Source organism: Salmo salar, chromosome 03 (assembly GCF_965601325.2).
Source record: "Salmo salar chromosome 03, fSalSal1, whole genome shotgun sequence".
Taxonomy (NCBI): Eukaryota; Metazoa; Chordata; class Actinopteri; order Salmoniformes; family Salmonidae; genus Salmo; species Salmo salar.
This window is the reverse complement of record NC_138293.1, coordinates 23,577,320-23,599,845: the sequence shown is the minus strand read 5'-3', so window position 1 is coordinate 23,599,845 and position 22,526 is coordinate 23,577,320. Positions and strand designations below refer to the sequence as shown.

Below are 22,526 nucleotides of genomic sequence, written 5' to 3'. Positions count from 1 at the left end.
TCCTCAGTTCTCATCTCAGTTCTGGAAGGCATTCTGCACCCTTATTGGGTTGTCGGCCAGTCTGTCATCCGGATTCCATCCCCAAACTAACGGTCAGTCGGAGCGAGCCAACCAAGACCTGGAGACCACCTTAAGGTACTTGGTCTCAACCAACCCCACTACCTGGAGCCGTCAACTGGTCTGGGTGGAGTATGCAGGAACACCCTTCCCAGTTCTGCCACGGGACTCTCCCCTTTCGAGTGCTCCATGGGGTATCAGCCTCCATTCTTCCCGGAACAAAAGCAGGTCAGTGTATCCTCGGCCCAGATGTTTGTCCGCCGCTGTTGACGTACCTGGAGGAGAGCCAGGGTGGCTATTCTCAAGACCAACTCCAGCTATCGTCGACAAGCGGACCATCGCCGGAACCCAGCTCCCCGCTACCGCATTGGGCAGACGGTATTTCTTTCCACTCGGGATCTGCCACTTCGGGTAGTCCCGCAAGCTGTCTCCCCGGTTCATTGGTCCTTTTCCCATCTCCAGAGTCCTGACTTCCACTGCTGTCCGTCTTGTGTTACCCCGTACCCTCCGTATTCACCCTACCTTCCATGTGTCTAGGATTAAGCCCGTGTCTCACTGTCCTTTGACTTCTGTCTTCAGGCCCATCCCTCCCCCCCGGATTATCGGTGGCCAGCCAGCGTATATGGTGAGACGCCTTGATACAATGAGGTTAAGAAGAATCCTAGAGTGTCAGCTAAAGACTTACAGAAGTTTCTGGAACATGCTAACATCTCTGTTGACGAGTCTACGATACGTAAAACACTACACAAGAATGGTGTTAATGGGAGGACACCACGGAAGAAGCCACTGCTGTCCAAAAAAAACATTGCTGCACGTCTGAAGTTTGCAAAAGTGCACCTGGATCTTCCACAGTGCTACTGGCAAAATATTCTGTGGACAGATGAAACTACAGTTCAGTTGTTTGGAAGGAACACATAACACTATGTGTGGAGAAAAAAAGGCACAGCACACCAACATCAAACTTCATCCCAACTGTAAGGTATGATGGAGGGAGCATCATGGTTTGGGGCTGCTTTGCTGCCTCAGGGCCTGGACAGCTTGCTATCATCGACAGAAAAATAAATTCCCAAGTTTATCAAGACATTTTGCAGGAGAATGTTAGGCTATCTGTCCGCCAATTGAAGCTCAACAGAAGTTGTGTTATGCAACAGGACAACGACCCAAAACACAGAAATAAATCAACAACAGAATGGCTTCAACAGAAGAAAATATGCCTTCTGGAGTGGCCTGACCTCAACCCGATTGAGATGCTGTGGCATGACCTCAAGAGAGCAGTTCACACCAGACATCCCAAGAATATTGCTGAACTGAAACAGTTCAATATTCCTCCTGACCATTGTGCAGGTTTGATCCGCAACTACAGAAAATGTTTGGTTCAGGTTATTACTACCAAAGGAAGGTCAACCAGTTATTAAATCCAAGGGTACACATACTTTCCCACCTTGCACTGTGAATGTTTACACGGTGTGTTCCATAAAGACATGAAAACGTATAATTGTTTGTGTTTTATTAGTTTAAGCAGACTGTGTTTGTCTATTGTCACGTTGGCATGAAGGATCGGGAGACAGATGCAGGAATGCGTAATAGTTTTTTTTATTAAGCCCAAATTACAGCGTACCGTGTAAGGGCACAGGGACGAAGACCAAACAAACACGTAACAAAAACACAGGGTTGAAACCCAAACAAAAGAGCGAGGAGTACCTCGAATAAATAACACTAACACACAATGATTATCACACAGGATGAGACCCGTAATTATCTGCTCAATCCACAAGGGCACGAAAGCCCAAAACACACAGCACAGGTACTCACACGCACCAACGGACATTGTAACAATAATCGACAGACAACGGAAACCAAAGGGCACACTTATACAAGTACTAATCAGTGGGAATAGGAGACAGGTGTGCGTGATGAAAGTTCCGGAGGGATCCGTGACATATTGTTGTGACCTAGATGAAGATCAGATCAAATGTTATGACCAATTTATGCAGAAATCCAGGTATTTCCAAATGGTTCACATACTTTTTCTTGCCACTGTTTATCACAAACGTACTCTGCTGTATTTCACAAACATACTTTAATATCATACATCATAGATCTGTGGTTTGCATAATGACTCAATGGTGTTAGATTAGATATTATTTGAACAGGAAATCCTACCTGGGATGGAGAGAATGGCAGTGCTTTGACAGGAGAGATCCTAGGTGAGGAGGTGCTGTGACACTTACTGGCAGGAGACTGCTCCCCCTCTCCCTCCACCTTTTCAGGATGGAGGGAGGTGTGCTCAGCTTGGTCAAGGTGGGTGAAGAGGCAGGCATCAGCTCAGTGTAGTTCTTATTCAGGTCAATTATGTATGACTCATCAAAATGGTAGCTAGCGCCTTCTGGCATCCCCACCTGGGAAACAGACGACATCACTTCCTGTTACAGGGGCGAAGTCATTTCCTTCAGGCTGAAACTGGGCACCTCACTCCAAGCCACTGGGTCCTACAGGGTCAGTCCAGACAGAATGGGATATTATTGACATAAACGTATATAATACAATGACTATGATTAATTGTGTTTGATTGTTAACCAGAATTACCCAACCTAACAGTATGTTAAATAAACTCAATGATGAAATAACACCAAATAACACCCTATTCCCTATACAGTGTACTACTTTTACCAGGGCTCATGGTTTTACAGTTTTACAACACGACAAAGAGACAGGAGGAAAAAGAGCAGAAACGTCACAAACAGGGACACTAGAGGAACACTGACTGAGTCTATGAGCTTCAGGGTCTCTGTGAACTCGAGGATTGTTTGTAGGGAGTAGAGGACAGCGCTGGCCTCCATGGTCAGGAACCTGCTGGGGGACACAGGGGTGTAGAGAGCTGAGCCATGGCCCTCCGTACTCTAGTCCCTCAAGCTGCTCAGGGTCGTGTTGGTCAGGCAGTCGAGTAGTGACACTCTGAGTGCTGTGGAGCAGGAGGAAGCGAGAGGTCTTGGAGAGGTTAGCTCTGGTCCAGGGTGTTACATTCAGCTTGCTGATGTTGAAGGCTCAGCGTAAGCAAGCCGTACGTAATGCCCTGGATCAGAGCTAGGGGAAGGTCAGAACCAGAGATGAGTAGGGATGTGAGGGCCAGGAGTTTCCCAGATGAAATAATCTGCCCGGGAAAAACTCTTGGCCCTAAACATGATAAGTACATTTACCAATGTAAATGTAATGAGACTAAGGGTGGACATGAGCAGGAGCAGGTGCCTCAGTTTCATTCCAAAACTTTAACATGAACTGTGCATTTTTGCACAGAAGTGAAAATCTACATGATTTTCATTAGAGGTCCACTTCTATCCAAAGAGGCTCACAGGTGTTTTGAACAGCTAGCCTGGGTAAAAGTATGATTCTGCCCTTGCCAACTCCTCATGCAACTGTCATGCCAAGAGAGTAGCTGTTGCTTTGGCAGCAGCAGATGGGGATCCATAATAAATACAAATACAAAAATTGTCATGTTTGGCTTAATCTCCCGTGGGCAGATTCTGTGTGTACAGTAGACCGAAAGAATGTGCCAGGACTGAATGGGATCAGGATTGGCCCAAAGGCAATGCTTAAACTGCTTCGCCTCGAGTGCTTTGTGTGTGTGCCCACACGGATGGTAAGGGGGGGCTTTGGCTGAGAGTTTCCTTTTGCGAGGGTTGCGACTTACTTTTTGCCTGAACGCTCAATTTCTAACACAGAAATGAATCACGGAGCTGACCAAATTACACATGATTTTACCTCTAGGTTAACAGAGATTATGTTCGGTCTGACAATGACAGCATTGGAGTTGGCATGAGCAGAAACAGATGATGAACAGTCACTACTACTCTGAGAAGCTGTTAATGATGACTCACTGCTATATACTACAGTATGAAGCAGGGAGGGACAGGATGGGTAGCAGCTAGGAGGGGCAGCTAACCGGAGGTGAGTGAGATGGAGGATGGGAAGCCGGTGGGAAGGGTGGTAAGGATGTGTTCTAGAGCGTACTACACTATTGACTACACATACAAGGGTTCTGTCTTACACAGGAAGCTGCCCGACTCCCGACTTCGCTCTCAGCTGCCATAAGGAGCTGCTTGAGTTCCTTAATTCTCTGCTCTTTATTGGTCAGTGAATGACTTCTGGGGTACATGCAGCCCAGGACAGATTGGTCAGGAAAAGGAAAAACAGCAAATTTTCTCATTTACAAGTCGTATTCCTCTCTTACTGAATTACATAGAAGCTACTGTACGATGGTGGTAGGGGAGGAGTTCACTTGCAACATGGTTAAGTTAAGCTAAGTGAGTGCAGAGATGGGACACTCACTGGGACAAAGTAAGCAGTTTCAGGTACACTGTCCATGTACTGGCCATCCAACAAGCCAAAGGAATATCCTGAAATCTACCAAAACATAAACAAACAAAAAAACAGTGTCATAAAATCAACAAACCGTTTGGGATTGATTTCAGTGATTTTCAATTCAAACACTAGGCTATTGTTCAGTCTAGTTGATTGTGCTGACTGGTAGAAATCATAGATGGGTGCTCAGTGATCACCTTTATGGGGATAATCATGACATAATGATTCTGGCCCCGCAGGAGTCCCTAGAGGAGCAGGATCCTTCTCTTGATGGGAGCCTTGGTCTTGTAGATCTGTGTCGTCCTGCAGGTAGACCTCATGATCCACCTTCCTACGCATGGTGGAGTTCCAGTGATTCTTAAAGAGTTGTCTCTCCTATGGGGGGATTCAGACCAAAGAAATTGAATAAGAACAATATTATGTTCCATATTGTTAACAGTATATTGATTGTTATTTGTTATATATCTCTGCAATTCAGACAAATAAAATATTTGATCAATCTTTAAAAAATATATATATATTTGACAAGGCAAATCAAAATTCTTATTTACAATGACGGCCTATCAATCATGAGATTGACTGCATATCAGAGACTGCGTCCAAAATAGCACCCTGTTCCCTACATTGTGCACTACTTTTGACCAGATCTCTATGGGCCCTGGTCAAAATTTGTGCACTATATAGAGAATAGGGTGCCATTTGGGATGCACACAGAGTGTTAGAGCTTGTTATAACAGTGCTCTAACTTATAAGAGTGTTATTACCTGCCAGACAGCAGCTTAGATTCCTCAATCCAGCGGTTCCCGATACGTTTGTGAGCAGCGTGTATGAACTGGTCCTCCTCCTGAGTCCAGCACAACTTCTTCACCTCAGAGTTAAGGTGGTTGTGCCAGCGCTCCCGGCACTGCTTGCCGATACACCCGTGTAGATGCTTGACAATGATGGACCATTGCTTGGGGCCATACCTGTGCACAGATACATTTACACACGGCGCGTTTCAGAATTTAGCATGTGATAAACCTATTTGGTAGACAGAACACACAGAATAGAAACTGTCTTCACCCTCTCATCTTCCTCCTTGGTCCATGGCCCTTTCACCGTCTCTGGGTTGAGCACCTTTTGCCATCGATGCTGACACTGAGAATCCATGTAAAGAATATTTGCTGGTCTGTGGTGTGTAATGAGGAGAAACCAGGCGCTGCACTTGACGCATTTATGAAATGACTTATTCCAGTTACTAATAACCACGCACCCATTAAGAAAATGACTGTAAAAACTGTTAAATCCCCTTGGATTGATGAGGAATTGAGAAATTGTATGGTTGAGAGGGATGAGGCAAAAGTTATGGCAAATAAGTTTGTCAGCCCAACGGATTGGCAACGTACTGCAAATTAAGAAATCATGTGACTAAACTAAAGAAAAAGAAACAACACTATGAAACAAAGACAAATTATTTAAAGAATGATAGTAAAAAGCTTTGGGGCACCTTAAATGAAATTTTTGGGGAAAAAGCCAACTCAGCTCCTTCATTCATTGAATCAGATAGCTCATTCATCACAAAGCCCACTCATATTGCAAACTACTTTAATGACTTTTTCATTGGCAAGATAAGCAAACTTAGGGATGACATGCCAGCAACAACCGCTGACACTACACATCCAAGTATATCGGACCAAATTATGAAAGACAAGAATTGTACATTTGAATTCTGTAAAGTCAGTGTGGAAGAGGTGAAAAAATTATTGTGACAAGCCACCGGGGTCTGACAATCTGGACGTAAAATCACTGAGGATAATAGCAGACGATATTGCCACATCTTCAATTTAAGCCTACTAGAGAGCGTGTGCCCTCAGGCCTGTAGGGAAACTAAAGTCATTCCACTACCCAAGAATAGTAAAGCCCACTTTACTGCTCAAATAGCCGACCAATCAGCCTGTTACCAACCCTTAGTAAACTTCTGGGAAAAATTGTGTTTGACCAGATACAATGCTATTTCACAGTAAACAAATTGACAACAACATTTCAGCATGCTAATAGGGAAGGACACTCAACAAGCACAGTACTTACACAAATGACTGATGATTGGCTGAGAGAAATTGATGATAAAATGATTGTAGTCTTGTTAGACTTCAGTGCAGCTTTTGACATTATCGATCATAGTCTACTGCTGGAAGAACTTATGTGTTATGGCTTTACACCCCCTGCTATAATGTGGATAAAGAGTTACTTGTCTAACAGAACACAGAGGGTGTTCTTTAATGGAAGCCTCTCAAATATAATCCAGAATCAGGAATTCCCCAGGGTAGCTGTTTAGGCCCCTTGCTTTTTTAAATTTTTACTAATGACATGCTACTGACTTTGAGTAAAGCCAGAGTGTCTATGTGTCACGCCCTGACCTGAGAGAGACGGTTTATTTCTCTATGTTGTTAGGTCAGGGTGTGGGGTGGGCATTCTATGTTTTTTATTTCTATGTTTTGGCCAGGTATGGTTTCCAATCAGAGGCAGCTGCCTATCGTTGTCTCTGATTGGGAACCATACTTAGGCAGCCCTTTTCCCTCCTTGAGTTGTGGGATCTTATTTTTGTACTGCTTTGTAAAGCCTGCAAGACGTGACGGTCGTTTTTCCATTGCTTATTATTTTGTTTAAGTGTTCTGATTTAAAATACATTCAAGATGAACACTTACCACGCTGCACCTCGGTCTACTCCTTTTGACGATCGTTACACTATGTATGCGGATGACTCAATACTATACACGTCAGCTACTACAGCGACTGAAATGACTGCAACACTCAACAAAAAGCTGCAGTTAGTTTCAGAGTGAGTGGCAAGGAATAAGTTAACCCTAAATATTTCTAAAACTAAAAGCATTGTATTTGGAACAAAACACTCACTAAACCCTAAACCTCAACTAAATCTTGTAATAAATAATGTTGAAATTGAGCAAGTTGAGATGACTAAACTGCTTGGAGTAACCCGAGATTTTAAATTGTCATGGTCAAAACATATTGATGCAGTAGTAGCAAAGATTGGGAGAAAATATTTTTGATGCATTCCAACAAAGCCACTACACAACACAACACTAAACAATACATTAATTGCACTATAAGGGTGACAAACGGTGCCGACAAACTGTTAGGGCCTACATAAAGCTGTCCCAACATGACATAATGATGTCCCAACAGTCCCTTACCACTGTTACACCTGGCTATCATCAGAGCCTTGTCTGGCAGCAAAACAGCTGGTATGGCTGACTTGCTTAAACAAATCTGGTTTCTATTGACAATTGAGATGTACAAACTATGGCATAAGGGGATGACGAGCAGATAAGAGGCAATCTGTAATTTCGATTAAGACATTACTGAGCGAGCTAGGACAGATGTAGTCAATATAACTATTTGTTCAGCACTTTTGAAATGTACAGCGACAGAATTCAGAACATGGGATATTCTGACAGTATTCTCCCTGTACACCATGTCAGAACCGTACGATAAATAAAGGGGGCATATAAGCAGACAATAAAAGCTCTTACAATATTAAATGATTACATTTTTCTAAAACAGGCTATAGGCTACATGTGCACCACCAAGTCATACCAGTAGGCTAAATTATGAGGGGAAAATGGACCAAATTATTAGGGAGAGGCACACGGGCTAGTAACAGCATACTACACAACATACACTTAGCATTACTTTCTTAGCTACAGTATACATATCTCCCTGGCATATTAAATCATTTATGCAGTAGCATACGAGACACTTTTGGACTCGCCTTGTGCTGTGCTCACTTGAACAGGAAGGTGTCATCAAACTCTGTCATCAAAGTCTGGCATTCTCAGGATTTTAGGCTCCCGAGTGGCGCAGCGGTCTAAGGCACTGCATCTCAGTGCTAGAGGTGTAACTATAGACACCCTGGTTTGAATCCAGGCTGTATCACAACCAGCCGTGATTGAGAATCCCATAGGGCGGCAAACAAATGGCCCAGCGTCGTCTGGGTTTGGCCGGTGTAGGCCGTCATTGTAAATAGGAATTTGTTCTTAACTGACTTCCCTAGTTAAATAAAGGTTAAAAAAAATGTATCTTCATATGACAAGGATTTAAAAGGATTTGCCAGTAGATTGTTGACTTGATTCATGATGACTGCTAGCTTGCTAGCTAAGATTTTGAAAGTATGATGTTGACATGATCAGTCCATTCAAAGCTAATGTAGATGTAACGTGGTCATGATGTCACCCCCTTCAAGAGAGGTGCTTGGATCCGCAGCCCCACAAAGACTCTCTTCCCATTGTCAAATATATCAAAATCATTTTCAGGCAGCCAGGTATTTTACAAAGCCCACGACAACACCTGTATTTTTAACTGAGCTGTTGGTCACCAAGTCATTCATGAAGATCTTACAATTACATTATGACAAGGGATAGATGGAACGTGGAATGTTTCTGATATTTGAAAGTTGATGCAATACTACCATCTGGTGGACGACAGATAACAGAGACCCTTGAATTCATAATTGCCTGTCATGAGTCTAATATATATTCTGTCACATTCATGTCTGTACGCCACAATGCAATGACCCATCCCTGGTAAAATTAAGATATACCCGTCAAGTAGACAACAGACAGCGCACACTTACACTGACAACCCTGCCCTGCTGCTACTATTTGTTGTTATTTACCCTGCTGCCCAGTCACTTTTACCCCTGCCTACATGTACATATCTACCTGAACTACCACTATATCCCTGCACATTGATATGGTACTGGCCTTGTATATAGCATACATTGTTTTTTAATTTTATCTCACCTAGAATGTTCTATTTCTTTACCTTTGATATTGAACACTGCTTTGTTGAGGAAGAGCTTGTAAGTAAGCATTTATTTCACTGTACTGTTTACACCTGTTGTATCGTGTGCACATGACAAATCAAATTTGAATTGACAGGGCAGCAAACTTTTGATAAGAGAACTTCAAGATGGGATCAAACGTATGCTATTGATCAAGTGGGTCTACATGATTGATTTAAAAATAATAATAATTGTAAGTGAATTCAAAGGCAAGTAGTTAAGGAAGTATTAGTGACCACAATACAAAATTGTGAAGAAATTACTTTATTGTTTGGTTGAAAAGTCATCACACATGCAAACAGCAATGTTGTAGCCATGGTATCTTCAATCTTTTATTAGCAAACAAGAAAAAAAGTTAACAAAAAATGAAAGAACTTGAGTTTCTGTACAGATCAAAGTATACTACAATATATACTATTATAATACAACTGGCTTACAATACATATAATTAGTACAGCAGTCACAAAGAAACAAACTTCAAGTTTGTCAAAACAGTGTTGTCTGAGTTTAATATTTCCTTTAAATGTTTCCTTGGACTGACAATATCTATATTTGAGTATATCTAGTATATGTTTTATTCTAATATTCCCTATTTTTCTGAAAGTGCTAAGTTTTACATTTTGTTCACTAGAAAGAAAAGCTGTGGAGCTCTTTAAAAAATGACCTGCAATTAATGTTTTTTTTTTTTTAGGCAGGTACAAATATAACTGCTTTTTGCCATAATAAGAAACCTTGTCCAGAAGTCAGGCCAAGACTCAGTAAGACTGAAGGATTTAAGGCCATAAGCTGATAATGGCAGCATCCAAAGTTACCATGTCATTCTAGAACAACAAGGTGATTTGGAATACTCCAAAATCTGGGTTGGCAACAAAAGTGTAAACTCAATGTGGCCCATAATGCCTTTATCTCAATGGCGACTTAAATTAGTTAACAGTGAGGCCTCTGCCTTTCAATGTGAGGGCCTATAAAACACCAACTCACTTTTTGGTTGAAATTCCAACAAACAAACCAAAAGTTTAATTTTATAATGTCGCGAGAGGAATTGAATGCCACAAAACTGATCTGAATGCAACATGGTACTACACGGTTTGTCTATAAGTTTACAATCAACTGGATTGGCTGAACAACCAATTGGAAATATACTTCACACCACTGAGAGATGTAGTACTTTGTTTACGAGATATCAAAATGTACAACCTCCATGATATCTCTTTCAAGGATTTCTCAAGGCATACGTCACATTCTGCACCAAAAGATCCGACATCTCATGTCACAATCGGCAACAGAAATGTTCACAGCACTTAAAAATATCCCATTGTTCAAGTTCTCTTTGAGTAATTCAAATTGTGGATGTTCTGTTGAAATTCTAGAGCTGAATAGCCATAAAGTAACTAGACATACAGTACAATTCTTAGTAATACCAGCTAATTGTGGTTTCCATTAAATTAGAATGAATAACTATATTTCTATGGTTGGTTCATCCCAAGTTTATATCCTAATGAATGGTAAGAACACTAAAGGGAGCCTACAGGGATCAACACACCCCTGCATAACAACATTCAAGTGCAAACATAAATGTATTAGATTGAATAATAAAATGCCAGCATTGCATGTTTACAAAACAACAAAAACTGCAGGCAGTTCATGGAAAAAGAATTATCCGCTATTCTTGAATTGATTTATCATTCCTAAAAAGATCATCTGTAAATCTGGAAAATTCACAAATCAAGTCTTACGCAATTCTAAAGTATTTCAAAAAAATAATAATCCTGCGCTGCATTCCATCTTTCACTAAAGGAAATTGCATACAAGTAATGGAATATACTCCCAGGTGTGTGTAGTATGTTATGCCGGTCCTTCCAACAGAATACAGCACCACATCAAGTAGTTCAGCATTTGCGCAGCACACTTAACTTGGGCCACTCGTTTGGGTTTTATGAGAAATCTCAAAAGTAACATAAATTGCTCTTCAAACATCAGTAAGTAGCCTTGAACCCAAAAGAATCAACAGGTATTTTCCCCCAAACAGTGCACACTTCAATGTCAATCTCTAAATTCCACCAATCAATTGGTTATTTTCAGAACACTGCAACACTTTCTTTCAAATGGCACTCACATTTAAATGATCATTTTAAACAGAATCTTTAAATTCTTATAAAATGGCCCATATACAAACTAAAAAAGATCACAGGGTTTTCCGACAACAAATGTCAGTCGATGCATATGCTTATCATAAGGGCATGTGACGCCTTCCTTCAGGAATTAAGACAGCAAACATTCACATGGAGAGCAAAGTTCAAGAAAAAAAAACTACATTTGGAAAATGTCACTGTTGTTTATAGCAAATATGTTGGTAAATCAGAAAATGTGATGATGGTACTCGTTACATTTACAGTGTGCACTTTGCTGAAGCAGATGTTTGCAGACATTACAATACTGGCGTGGGATGGGATCTCATCAGCTCAAGCTGTTCTACTACCTCTTGTCTTAAGACATGGAGGGTATCTACAGGAATGCATTTCACGCATTAGAACCAGCTTTGCTCCTTGGAGCTTGGTGCATGTTTCTGTATAATAACATTAGTCTGTCACCAAAGGCAGTAACGGTCAACCTCTGGCAATCATGCAGTAAAGACAACAAAACACAATGAATACCAAAGCTTTGATACAACCTGAAGCATTCACATACTAATGTCAACCAGACAGAGGTGTGACTGATCATGAGTGAGAAAACTATAGGACTGGGCCCTTTTCCCATCAGGAATGATCCATCGGCTCCAGGGCGTTGGTATGCTCTGCATCCTGGCTATCCATTTCCTCCAACTCCTCTGACCCTGCATCCTTTCCATCAGGCTTATTCCCTTCCTTCACTGGTGTGCCATGAGCACCAGGAGTAGATACGTCCATAGAAGAGGCTTCCTGGTCACCTACCCCTGGGGCAGATTGGGAAGCACTCATCTTAGCCCCACTTGTCCTCTCTGCAGGGCCCCCAGTGCCTGCCCCTGCATTGCTCTGCTCCCTCAGGTGCCTGTCCATGGAGGCTTGGATGGATGAGACCATCTCCTGTAGTTTTTTCCTCTGTTCTTCGATCATACTAGGGTCTAGGTGTCGGCTGTCTTTCATGGTGATGAAACCAGGAGCCATGCGCACCAGCTCCTTGGTTGCATCTTCTGAGATGTCAGAGAGGTCGGGTCCCTTCGAGACGCTGGCGCTCAGGTCCACCCCGCTGCTGTGCTGGCGGGTGATGGGCTTGTGTTCAGGGGGAGAGCCGCCTGGGGCGCTGCCCAGGGAGTGGCCCTTACCCTGGAAGGCGTTGACACTCTGGAGCTGCTCCTTCTTGCGCACCACACCTCCACTTCCGAGCCTCAGCAGGCTGTGAGAGGGGCTTCCCTCCCGACTCCTGGAGGCAGCCTCGGAGCGGAGCTGCACCAGGGCCTCCTTGACAAGGTCCTCCACGTCAGGGCCCACGGGGAAGTGTCCCGCCGCATCCACACACAGCTCCAGACACTCCTCTGCTGCGTTGTACACAAACGTCTTTCCAGTCAAGTGTGGGAGGGTGCAGTGCTTGCCATCCATCAGGCCTGCAGACGAGACAAGAGCCATTAAAGGTAGTCATGAACACAGATCAGTACATATCACATGCAAAAGTTGAACATAAAAACAAAAAAAATACTGTAGTTGTCCTTTAAGTTATGCAAATTGCAAAGAGCACAATAACAGAAAACATGTTTACATACCCATATCTTTCTTCACAATGTTGAAGAAAACTCCACCTTGCTGGAATAAGTGAGGCAGTTTTTTTGCATATGACCAGACATCTTCTCCTGCGTAGGAATGAAAAATACTGCAATTAGTATGTGAAATAGAATAGAAATTAATAGAATACATGCCATCATGTGGTTTTCCTCAGATAAAAATCCAAATTCTGTAGTTAAAATAGGTTGCCTTGTCATTTGCCTTGCCACCCTTTGCAATTACCAAGGCTTCTATTCCAACTTACATTACTGGCCGTAATATTACAGGCCAGATAAGATTGCATGGCAATATGCTAGTAAGACGGTGAAGGCTGAAGAGTGTCCAGAGACTGGAACTCAGACTCTGTTGTAAGGTGAAGGAGTGGAGATGACCACATCAGCACTTTCATACAGTCTGCCCTCTCCGAGACTGCTGCATGCGTTTCAATGAATTCGAAAAGCCACGTCGCTTATGTACAGAAAAAGCACTTGAATAGATTATAATTATTTTAAGTGGAAAAAAGGCATTATCCCCAAAGATTAGGCCTTGATCCATCCCTGGTTGATCCATCCCACCAGTCACTCAATACCTGTAGCACTATCATTCATCCTGCTTCTTGTAACCAATCCAAGAACAGCATGCCCGTATGCTGTGTAAAGCTACCATCTGTAAAGCCTATAGGCCTATCAGTTACTAGCCTCTCACAATCACACCCATCACATTCTGTTTCTAGCCTTATATTTACTGAAGGGATGATCTAAGAAGGCATGCCTGGTACTATAGTCTTAAAGGTGAATCAACAAACTGGTTCTCCCTCTACAGCAAGTCATTTTTTACTTTTTGTAATGACATCACAGCAGTGTTCTGCATAACTCAAACAGGTAAGTGACGTGTTGCTAGATTGTCTTTTTTTAACAGTAAATAATGATATAAAGTAAAGATAAAGATTCCTAAAGATTTTAATAAGAAACTATTTTCCCACCCTTCCCCTTGCTTACCCATTAAGGTTGCTAGGAGACAGAGGGAGGACATCTCAAGGTCAATGTTCTCCTGCAGCTCTCTGCTAGTATTCATTCTGCTGGAAGTCACTGGATCATCACTCTTCACAGAGTGGAGGGAATGCAGGTTTGAATGGGAACTGGAAGCACTTGGGGCGGAAACCTTGTGATCCTCTGGACCTCTCAGGATCTCCACAGTCACCCTGTCCCCATGTTGGAGAGCCACCGGCTCATTCTCCTCTCCATCCTTGGGAGGAAAAAGTTCTTTGGGAGGAAACCCATGTCGAATACATTGCTGGGCTGGAGACACAATGAACTCGTTCGCAATGCTCCTCTGGAGCTCAGAGAAGGTGGTTTGAGCCTGTAGAGTGAGCATGGCCTGCCGCCCGTCGCTAGTGGTGACACGGATCTTCTTCTCCTTACTGGAAGTGGAAGATTTGGTGGGCGTGGCTGGGGCGGAGGAGGAAGGTTCCTGAGCAGCACTCGGAGAGGACGGCCGCCCATGTCCCTGGACTCCCTTCTGCTCCTGCTTCAGTCGATCTGTCCTCCTTTTCTGGGTCACTAGGGCCTGTTCACTGATGCTCTGCTGAAGGCTCCGCTCTGCTTTACTCATGGTCAGCTCCTCTTTATGAATGGTCTTTGATTTCTGCCCAGTTAGTATGATCTTAGTCGGTGGCTGTGTGTCAACAGCCTGCTGGGTTTCCACCACATCTGTGAGTCTCTGAGCATGCGCACCATCAATGGAGACTGGGTTATACTCATCTGGGTTCTTTTTGGCAGTGTGATGCAAAATGGTGTTCACTACTTTCTGCACTAGGAGCTCACTCCCAAACTCCCCAGGGAAATGCTTGGTAACCAGTTTCATGGCAACATCATAGACGTTGCTGTTCAGGGTCACCTCAACCTCATACTGAAACCAGTACACTGTCTCCCTCACGACACGCCCACCCCACTCCAGAGTGATGGGGAAAGCCTCTGGCAGATTGTCGTACTCCTTTCCCTCCCAGTAGTGCTTGAAGCCGCAGCCGCACTTCCCCCCCTGGGAGCGGGTGTTGGTTCTGTCTCCATCCAAGTACACCACAGAGCCGTTGCCATGGATGTGGCGCACTGAGGTGCCGTGGCACCAGTTGCAGGTGTTCAAGGTGCTCAGTTTGTAGTCAGGAATGAGGATGTCTTTCTCGGGGTCGTAAGAGCAGACCACATTGTTCAACGGAAAGCTGTAGTTCTTGTCGGGTCTGAGCTGCCCGTGGGTGGATTTAGCCAGGTTGTAGAGCTTACCACCTGGAGCCAGCCACTCAGGTAGAACATGAAGCTCAGAGAGTGCATTGCAGATCAGACAGCGATGTAGCCGGTTTTCCATGACTGATTTCTTGGCAGCCTCCGTCACCTCTTCGGGTTGGACGCCGATCATACCGGTCCGTCTGTAAACGTACTGATGCACGTCTGCCACCAGGGAGGGGTGGATTCCATGCTTCTCCATGAAGATCTCCTCCATGGCATTGACCAGTCTCATCACATACTTGTCTTGTAAGCTCCTGTCTCCCGCGATGACGCAGCTTCCGTCTTGCTCCAAATTAATGTACTTCTTGATGAGCTCCTGCGGGACCCCCCAAGCTTTGGGGAGAAGCCTCGGCGGAAGCTTGGGGAGGAGGGTGTTTTTTATTCCGACAAGAGGGATGTAGTGGTTACGCCCAGAGCTACTCCAGGCGATGCATATAGGCTTGTTGAACTTCCCATCTTTTCCCTTGCACTGCTCTTCCGGTACAAGCCCAGGGAGAAAAGTTGCAGAGTAATCCCCAGAGCTCCTCATTCCACTTAGTGAATCTAACAAGATTATGGGGCGGTGCAGCACATTAGCCAAGCCAAATATGTGAATGTTTCGAAGTCCCAGTGGCACACCCTCCGGTGGGATAAAAAGGGGGTCACATTCGTTGATGATGTCCTCCCATTCAGCTGCATCAATAAAATCCTGAAAAAGTGCCTTGTAGCGATCCAGATTTTGCTTGAAATTCTGTTTCAAATTCTCTCTTAAGGCATGCCAGAACAGTTCTCTGCCTACCAGGGCCCTGGACACAGCATGAACAAGGCAATGTCCATCACCATCCACATGAACAGGAATTATGCATTCTTTGTTGCTGTTAGCTTTCTTAATCTCCTCCAAAGTGTCGTGAAGGTATATCAGGCTCCCGGATCTGTCCTTGCCATAGCCAACTGTAGATACATGCTCATGTTCGATTAGAAACGCCCGATCACCTAGAAGTGAGCAGTCGAACATCTCTCCTTGATTCATTTCCCTCAGCAATTTCGCTTTTCCCGTCTGCTTATCCATTCCATACCTTGTGAGAATAGGAGAGAGGAGCTTGCAATGGTAGTTGGAAAGCCCCATCACTTTCACCAGCTCGGTTCCCTTCTTTGGGGCTCCAGTGACACCGAGTAGGGCATTTCTTAACAAATTGTGCAGTACAACATCTGGATCAGTTACTTCTTCCACGTTTAAAAGATTATTCTGTTCGTGGCGTTGGCCACATTCAGTGCATTCAATGCTGATCGAGCCGTAAGCAGGGAAGAATAGCCTCGCCTGGCATTTCGGGTCTGGGCAGGTACCGGACAAAATACGCTTGTCCTTTTTCTTTGAGCCTTGTAGCAACGACATTCTGGCGAATAAAACTACACTAGGTATTGATCTTATAAAACCATTATGGTTAAATCCCAAATTAACTGGCTAGCAATTGCGCTTTGTCTCACGTATTACAAGCTAGCTATTTGCCAGAATAACAACACGGAAGCGGTTGTTTTTTTCTGTTGCGAAACCTAGTTTGCAATGGATTGTGGTACATGTAGTTTTCTAAACTGCGCTTTGGTGCGTTAAGAGTTTCTGTAAAAATAAAGTACTACTTAAGTAGTTTTTGGGGGTATTTATATTTCTGGCAACTTTTACTTCACTACATTCCTAAAGAAAATAATGTACTTTTTACTCCATACATTTTCCATGACACCCAAAAGTACTTGTTACATTTTGACAGGAAACCTTTCCAATTCACAAACTTATCAAGAGAACATCCCTGATCATCCCTACTGCCTCTGATATGGTGGACTCACTAATCACAAATGCTTTATTTGTAAATTATGTATGAGTGTTGGAGTGTGCCCCTGGCTATCAGTCAATAAAAAATAAAATTGAGCCATCTGGTTTGCTTAATATATGGAATTTGAAATGTATACTTTTACTTTCAATACTTAAGTACATTTTAGCAATTCCATTTACTTTTGATACTTAAGTATATTTAAAACCAAATACTTTTAGACTTTTACTCAAGTAATATTTTACTGGATGACTTTCACTTGACTCATTTTCTATTAAGGTATCTTTACTTTTACTCAAGTATGACAATTGAGTACTCTTTCAGCCACTGCATACCATAATTTAACAATACTAAGCAAGATCTTATATTATTGCGTCAATCTTATTGCGTAACTATGCCTGCTTCAATAACGTTTCATAAATGAGTTGTGTATTTACCTTCAAATTGACTACAAGTACCATGATGTATTTTGGTTTTGTTACGTTTCTGTTCAGAGAGGAAGAGGAGGAAAGAGGCGGAAAATCTTGTCTCCCTCCAGCAGGTGGCATTTTTTCGTTGTTTCGCCCACCACGCAAGTTTTTGTAAAGTCAATGACAGTGTACTCCGACCAAACCGAGAGCGACACGCTCCGAATTTACAATTGTCTGGGTCAATTGTGCACCGCCCTATGGGACTCCCAATCACGGCCGGTTGTGATACACCCTGGAATCGAACCATGGTCTGTAGTGACTGATATACAGTGCCTTAGACCGCTGCGCCACTCGGGAGTCATGAGGCTAGTAGCGTCATAGAAATAAGAATTCATATAAAGGGCGTGTCCATTCAAGTCAATGATGGCATAATGGGTGGACTGGCAGCCATTTTGAGCGTACCCATGCCAAGAAGTAAAAGCAGTACGTGTACCCTTCAATCTGTCCTGTGCTTTGTTGAGGGTGTTTTTATAAATTAAATATGGAGTGCCAGAGCTGGGCGTTCGTAAATTCAGAGCGTGTCGCTCTCGGAGCGCACACAGGACGCTGTGGCCGAGGAGTGGGTTGATCCAAGCGTTCTGACCTCACAACGGCACCCAAGCTAATTGGCTAGTTACATCCAGACACCTCACTCTGATCATTTTACTCGCCCTACCTAGCAGAGCTGGTTAGGCTGTTTTCATGTTATCCAGAGCGTTCGTGACTAACTGTGCTGCTGGCAACAATTTAATTACGCTTTTTTCAACTGGTGTTGAGCGTTCGTAAATTCATCGATTATTCTGCGCTCTGGCACACTCAGGCGAGAGTGCTCTGTAATCGGAGTAGATAGCCAGAGGGAATTTACGAAGGTCAACTCGACTGAGTTTACAAAAAATACATTCCATTGCATGAGCCGCATCATTTGAATGAACATTCCACATTACCATGGCAATCCAGCATCAGTTGATTATTGCAGCCATTGCGAGTTTACCGGTTAATTGCCAGAGTTAGAGCTTCCAAGCACGTTCTATTCATTCTTATTTCTATGAGTAGCACAGCGTCCATAGAAATGAGAATGAATAGAACGGACTTCCCTATTCAAGTAAATGACTGCATAATGGGTGGACTGGCAGCCATTGCAAGTGTACCCATAGGAACAAAGCAGGAAGTTAAATCAACTCAAATGACATTACAAAAATGGCATTCCATTGCATGAGACACATCAGCTAGCATAATTTGAATTAACATTCTACATTACATCACAATACCAAACAGCCATTGTGAGTGTACCCATGAGTTTACCAGTCAAATTGCTAGAGTCACTATTCATTCTTATTTATATGACAGCATCTCTCTCCATTGAATACCAGTGGTTGAAGTCAACAACCCTCATACCGCTTTGTGGACAACAACTCCCATAGAGCCCAACAGTGGAAGTGTCATAATACCCATAAAACCTAGCAGTCAAATAGAGAAATGGTTCCAATAGTTTTTCCACCATTCATTTTTCCATAGGGGATTTTAGAAACACTTAAAATAAGGGCTGTGTTTCATGTAGGCTTACCCTGGTGTAACATTTTGATAACCGCGTAAATATCTTTGGCTCAGATTTTAAAATGCTAATTAGCATTAAAGTAGATATCATACAAAACTACAAATCCCTGCATGTCGTCTCTAGCTGACACCTTTGCTAAAAGGTATTGTGTCAATTTAATACTTGCGAAAGACATTTCACAGAATTTTCATTTAAATAAATGTAGCCAGTATATTCAGTACTATATTTAACAAACATTAGATAGTTTATTTTATTTTACCTTTATTTAACTAGTCAAGACAGTTAAGAACAAATTATTATTTACAATGACGGCATACCAAACGGCAAAAGGCCTTCTGTGGGGCTGGGATTACAAAAAATATAAATAAATAAATAAAGGACAAAACACATATCACAACAAGAGAGACAACACAACACTACATAAAGAGAGACCTAAGACAACAACATAGCATGGCAGCAACACAACATGGTAGCAGCACAAAACATGGTACAAACATTATTGGGCACAGACAACAGCACAAAGGGAAGAAGGTAGACAACAATACATCACACAAAGCAGCCACAACTGTCAGTAAGTGTCCATGATTGAGTTTTTGAATGAAGAAATTGAGATAAAACTATCCAGTTTGAGTGTTTGTTAGCTGCAGCGAACTGAAAAGAGGAGCGACCTAGGGATGTGTGTGCTTTGAGGACCTTTAACAGAATGTAACTGGAAGAACGGGTGTTGTATGTGGAGGATGAGGGCTATATACAGTTTAAGTCAGAAGTTTACATACACTTAGGTTGGACTCATTAAAACTTGCTTTTCAACCACTCCACAAATGTCTTGTTAATTAACAAACTATAGTTTTGGCAAGTCGGTTAGGACTTCTACTGTGTGCATGACAGAAGTAATTTTGTTTACAGACAGATTATTTGCCTACCTTCAAACGCAGTGCCTCTTTGCTTGACATCATGGGAAAATCAAAAGAGATCAGCCAAGACCTCAAAAATAAATTGTAGACCTCCACAAGTCTGGTTCATCCTTGGGAGCAATTTCCAAATGCCTGAAGGTACCACGTTCATCTGTACAAACAATAGTACGCAAGTATAAACACCATGGGACCACGCAGTCGTCATACCGCTCAGGAAGGAGACGCGTTCTGTCTCCTTGAGATGAACGTACTTTGGTGCGAAAAGTGCAAATCAATCCCAGAACAACAGCAAAGAACCTTGTGAAGATGCTGGAGGAAACAGGTACAAAAGTACCTATATCCACAGTAAAATGAGTCCTATATTGACCTAACCTTAAAGGCCGCTCAGCAAGGAAGAAGCCACTGCTCCAAAACCGCCATAAAAAAGCCAGACTATGGTTTGCAACAGCACATGGGGACAAAGATTGTACTTTTTGGAGAAATGTCCTCTGGTCTGTTGAAACAAAAATAGAACTGTTTGGCCGTAATGACTATCGTTATGTTTGGAGGAAAAGGGGGATGCTTGCAAGCCGAAGAACACCATCCCAACCGTGAAGCACAGGGGTGGCAGCATCATGTTGTGGGGGTGTTTTGCTGCAGGAGGGACTGGTGCACTTCACAAAATAGATGGCAACATGAGGAGGAAAATTATGTGGATATATTGAATCAACATCTCAAGACATCAGTCAGGAAGATAAAGCTTGGTCGCAAATGGGTCTTCCAAATGGACAATGACCCCAAGCATACTTCCAAAGTTGTGGCAAAATGGCCTAAGGACAACAAAGTCAAGGTATTGGAGTGGCCATCACAAAGCCCTGACCTCAATCCCATAGAAAATTTGTGGGCAGAACTGAAAAAGCATGTGCGAGCAAGGAGGCCTACAAACCTGACTCAGATACACCAGCTCTGTCAGGAGGAATGGGCCAAAATTCACCCAACTTATTGTGGGAAGCTTGTGGAAGGCTACCCGAAACGTTTCTCCCAACAATTTAAAGGCAATGCTACCAAATACTAATTGAGTATATGTAAATTTCTAACCCACTGGGAATGTGATTAAAGAAATAAAAGCTGAAATAAATCATTCTCTCTACTATTATTCTGACATTTTACATTCTTAAAATAAAGTGGTGATCCTAACTGACCTAAAACAGGGAATTTTTACTAGGATTAAATGTCAGGAATTGTGAAAAACTTAGTTTAAATGTATTTGGCTAAGGTGTATGTAAACTTCTGACATCAACTGTATCTCAGATAGGGGGGGAGTGAGGCCTAAGAGAGTTTTATAAATAAGCATCTTGCGACGGGTATACAGAGATGACCAGTTTAAAGAGGAGTATAGAGTGCAGTGATGTGTCCTATAAGGAGCATTGGTGGCAAATCTGATGGCCGAATGGTAAAGAACATCTAGCCACTCGAGAGCACCCTTAAATGCCGATCTATAAATTGTCGGGTTAGTTTGGCAGCTGGAGTGAAAGAGGAGCGATTACGATAGAGGAAACCAAGTCTAGATTTAACTTTAGCCTGCAGCTTTGTTAAGTGCTGAGAGAAGGACAGTGGACCGTCTAGCCATACTCCCAAGTACTTGTATGAGGTGATTACCTCAGGCTCTAAACCCTCAGAGGTAGTAATCACACCTGTGGGGAGAGGGGCATTCTTCTTACCAAACCACATGACCTTTTTTTTTGGAGGTGTTCACGACAAGGTTAAGGGTAGAGAAAGCTTGTTGGACACTAAGAAAGCTTTGTTGTAGAGCATTTAACACAAAATCCGGGGAGGGGCCAGCTGAGTATGAGACTGTATCATTTGCATATAAATGGATGAGAGAGCTTTTTACTGCTTGGGCTATGTTGTTGATGTAAATTGAGAAGAGTGTGGGGCCTAGGATTGAGTCTTGGGGTACTCTCTTGGTGACAGGCAGTGGCTGAGACAGCACTCTTTGAGAGAGAAAGTTAGCAATCCAGGCCAAAGACCCCTCAGAGACACCAATACTCCTTACTCCTCGGCCCACAAGAATGGAATGGTCTACCGTATCAAAAGCTTTGGCCAAGTCAATAAAAATATCATCACAACATTGCTTGGAATCGAGGGCAATGGTGACATCATTGATGACCTTTAGTTATCCAGTCTTACCTTTGCCTCGATTCGTCAGTCTCGTCCAGATCATCATGGCATTTGTAGTTCTTCATGATAGCCACATTAGCAACTAATTAGATATTAGGTAAATACAGGTGATTCTATTGATAAAAGTCACCTTGTCCTAGAGAGAGTTATACAGTTATCAAACGTCACATCAGGGTAAGCTTACACGAAACACAGCCCTTATTTTAAGTGTTTCTAAAATCCCCTATGGGAAAAATTAATGGTGGAAAAAACGATTGGAACCATTTCCTTGTTTGACTGCTATGACCAATGTTCCCTCTAAACTGCTTGTGTGAAATCAGAACATGAGGACTTATGGTTAGAAATAATAATGGTGATGATGATGATGTTGTTGGGGT

At 42.8% G+C, this 22,526-nt stretch overlaps 1 protein-coding gene across 1 annotated transcript; it reads right to left on the bottom strand.

The window, feature by feature from the left end:
- Positions 1-9,504: 9,504 nt before the first annotated feature.
- On the bottom strand, positions 9,505-18,560 carry LOC106599449 (deubiquitinating protein VCPIP1). The gene is made up of 3 exons (XM_014190685.3): positions 13,989-18,560; positions 12,993-13,079; positions 9,505-12,836 (listed from the first exon to the last, which is right to left on the bottom strand). The coding sequence occupies exons 1-3, from the start codon at positions 16,639-16,641 to the stop codon at positions 12,013-12,015; spliced, it is 3,564 nt and encodes a 1,187-aa protein (XP_014046160.1). The 5' UTR covers positions 16,642-18,560; the 3' UTR covers positions 9,505-12,012.
- Between the last annotated feature and the right edge of the window lie 3,966 nt (positions 18,561-22,526).

Bases quoted from the DNA above. Each gene is read 5' to 3' on its own strand.
- LOC106599449 (XM_014190685.3), bottom strand. From the start codon at position 16,641: ATGTCGTTGCTACAAGGCTCAAAGAAAAAGGACAAGCGTATTTTGTCC. The intron at 13,080-13,988 runs GTAAGCAAGGGG...ATTCCTACGCAG, and splicing joins TCTCCTAGCAACCTTAATGG to GAGAAGATGTCTGGTCATAT. The intron at 12,837-12,992 runs GTATGTAAACAT...TCTCGTCTGCAG, and splicing joins CATTGTGAAGAAAGATATGG to GCCTGATGGATGGCAAGCAC.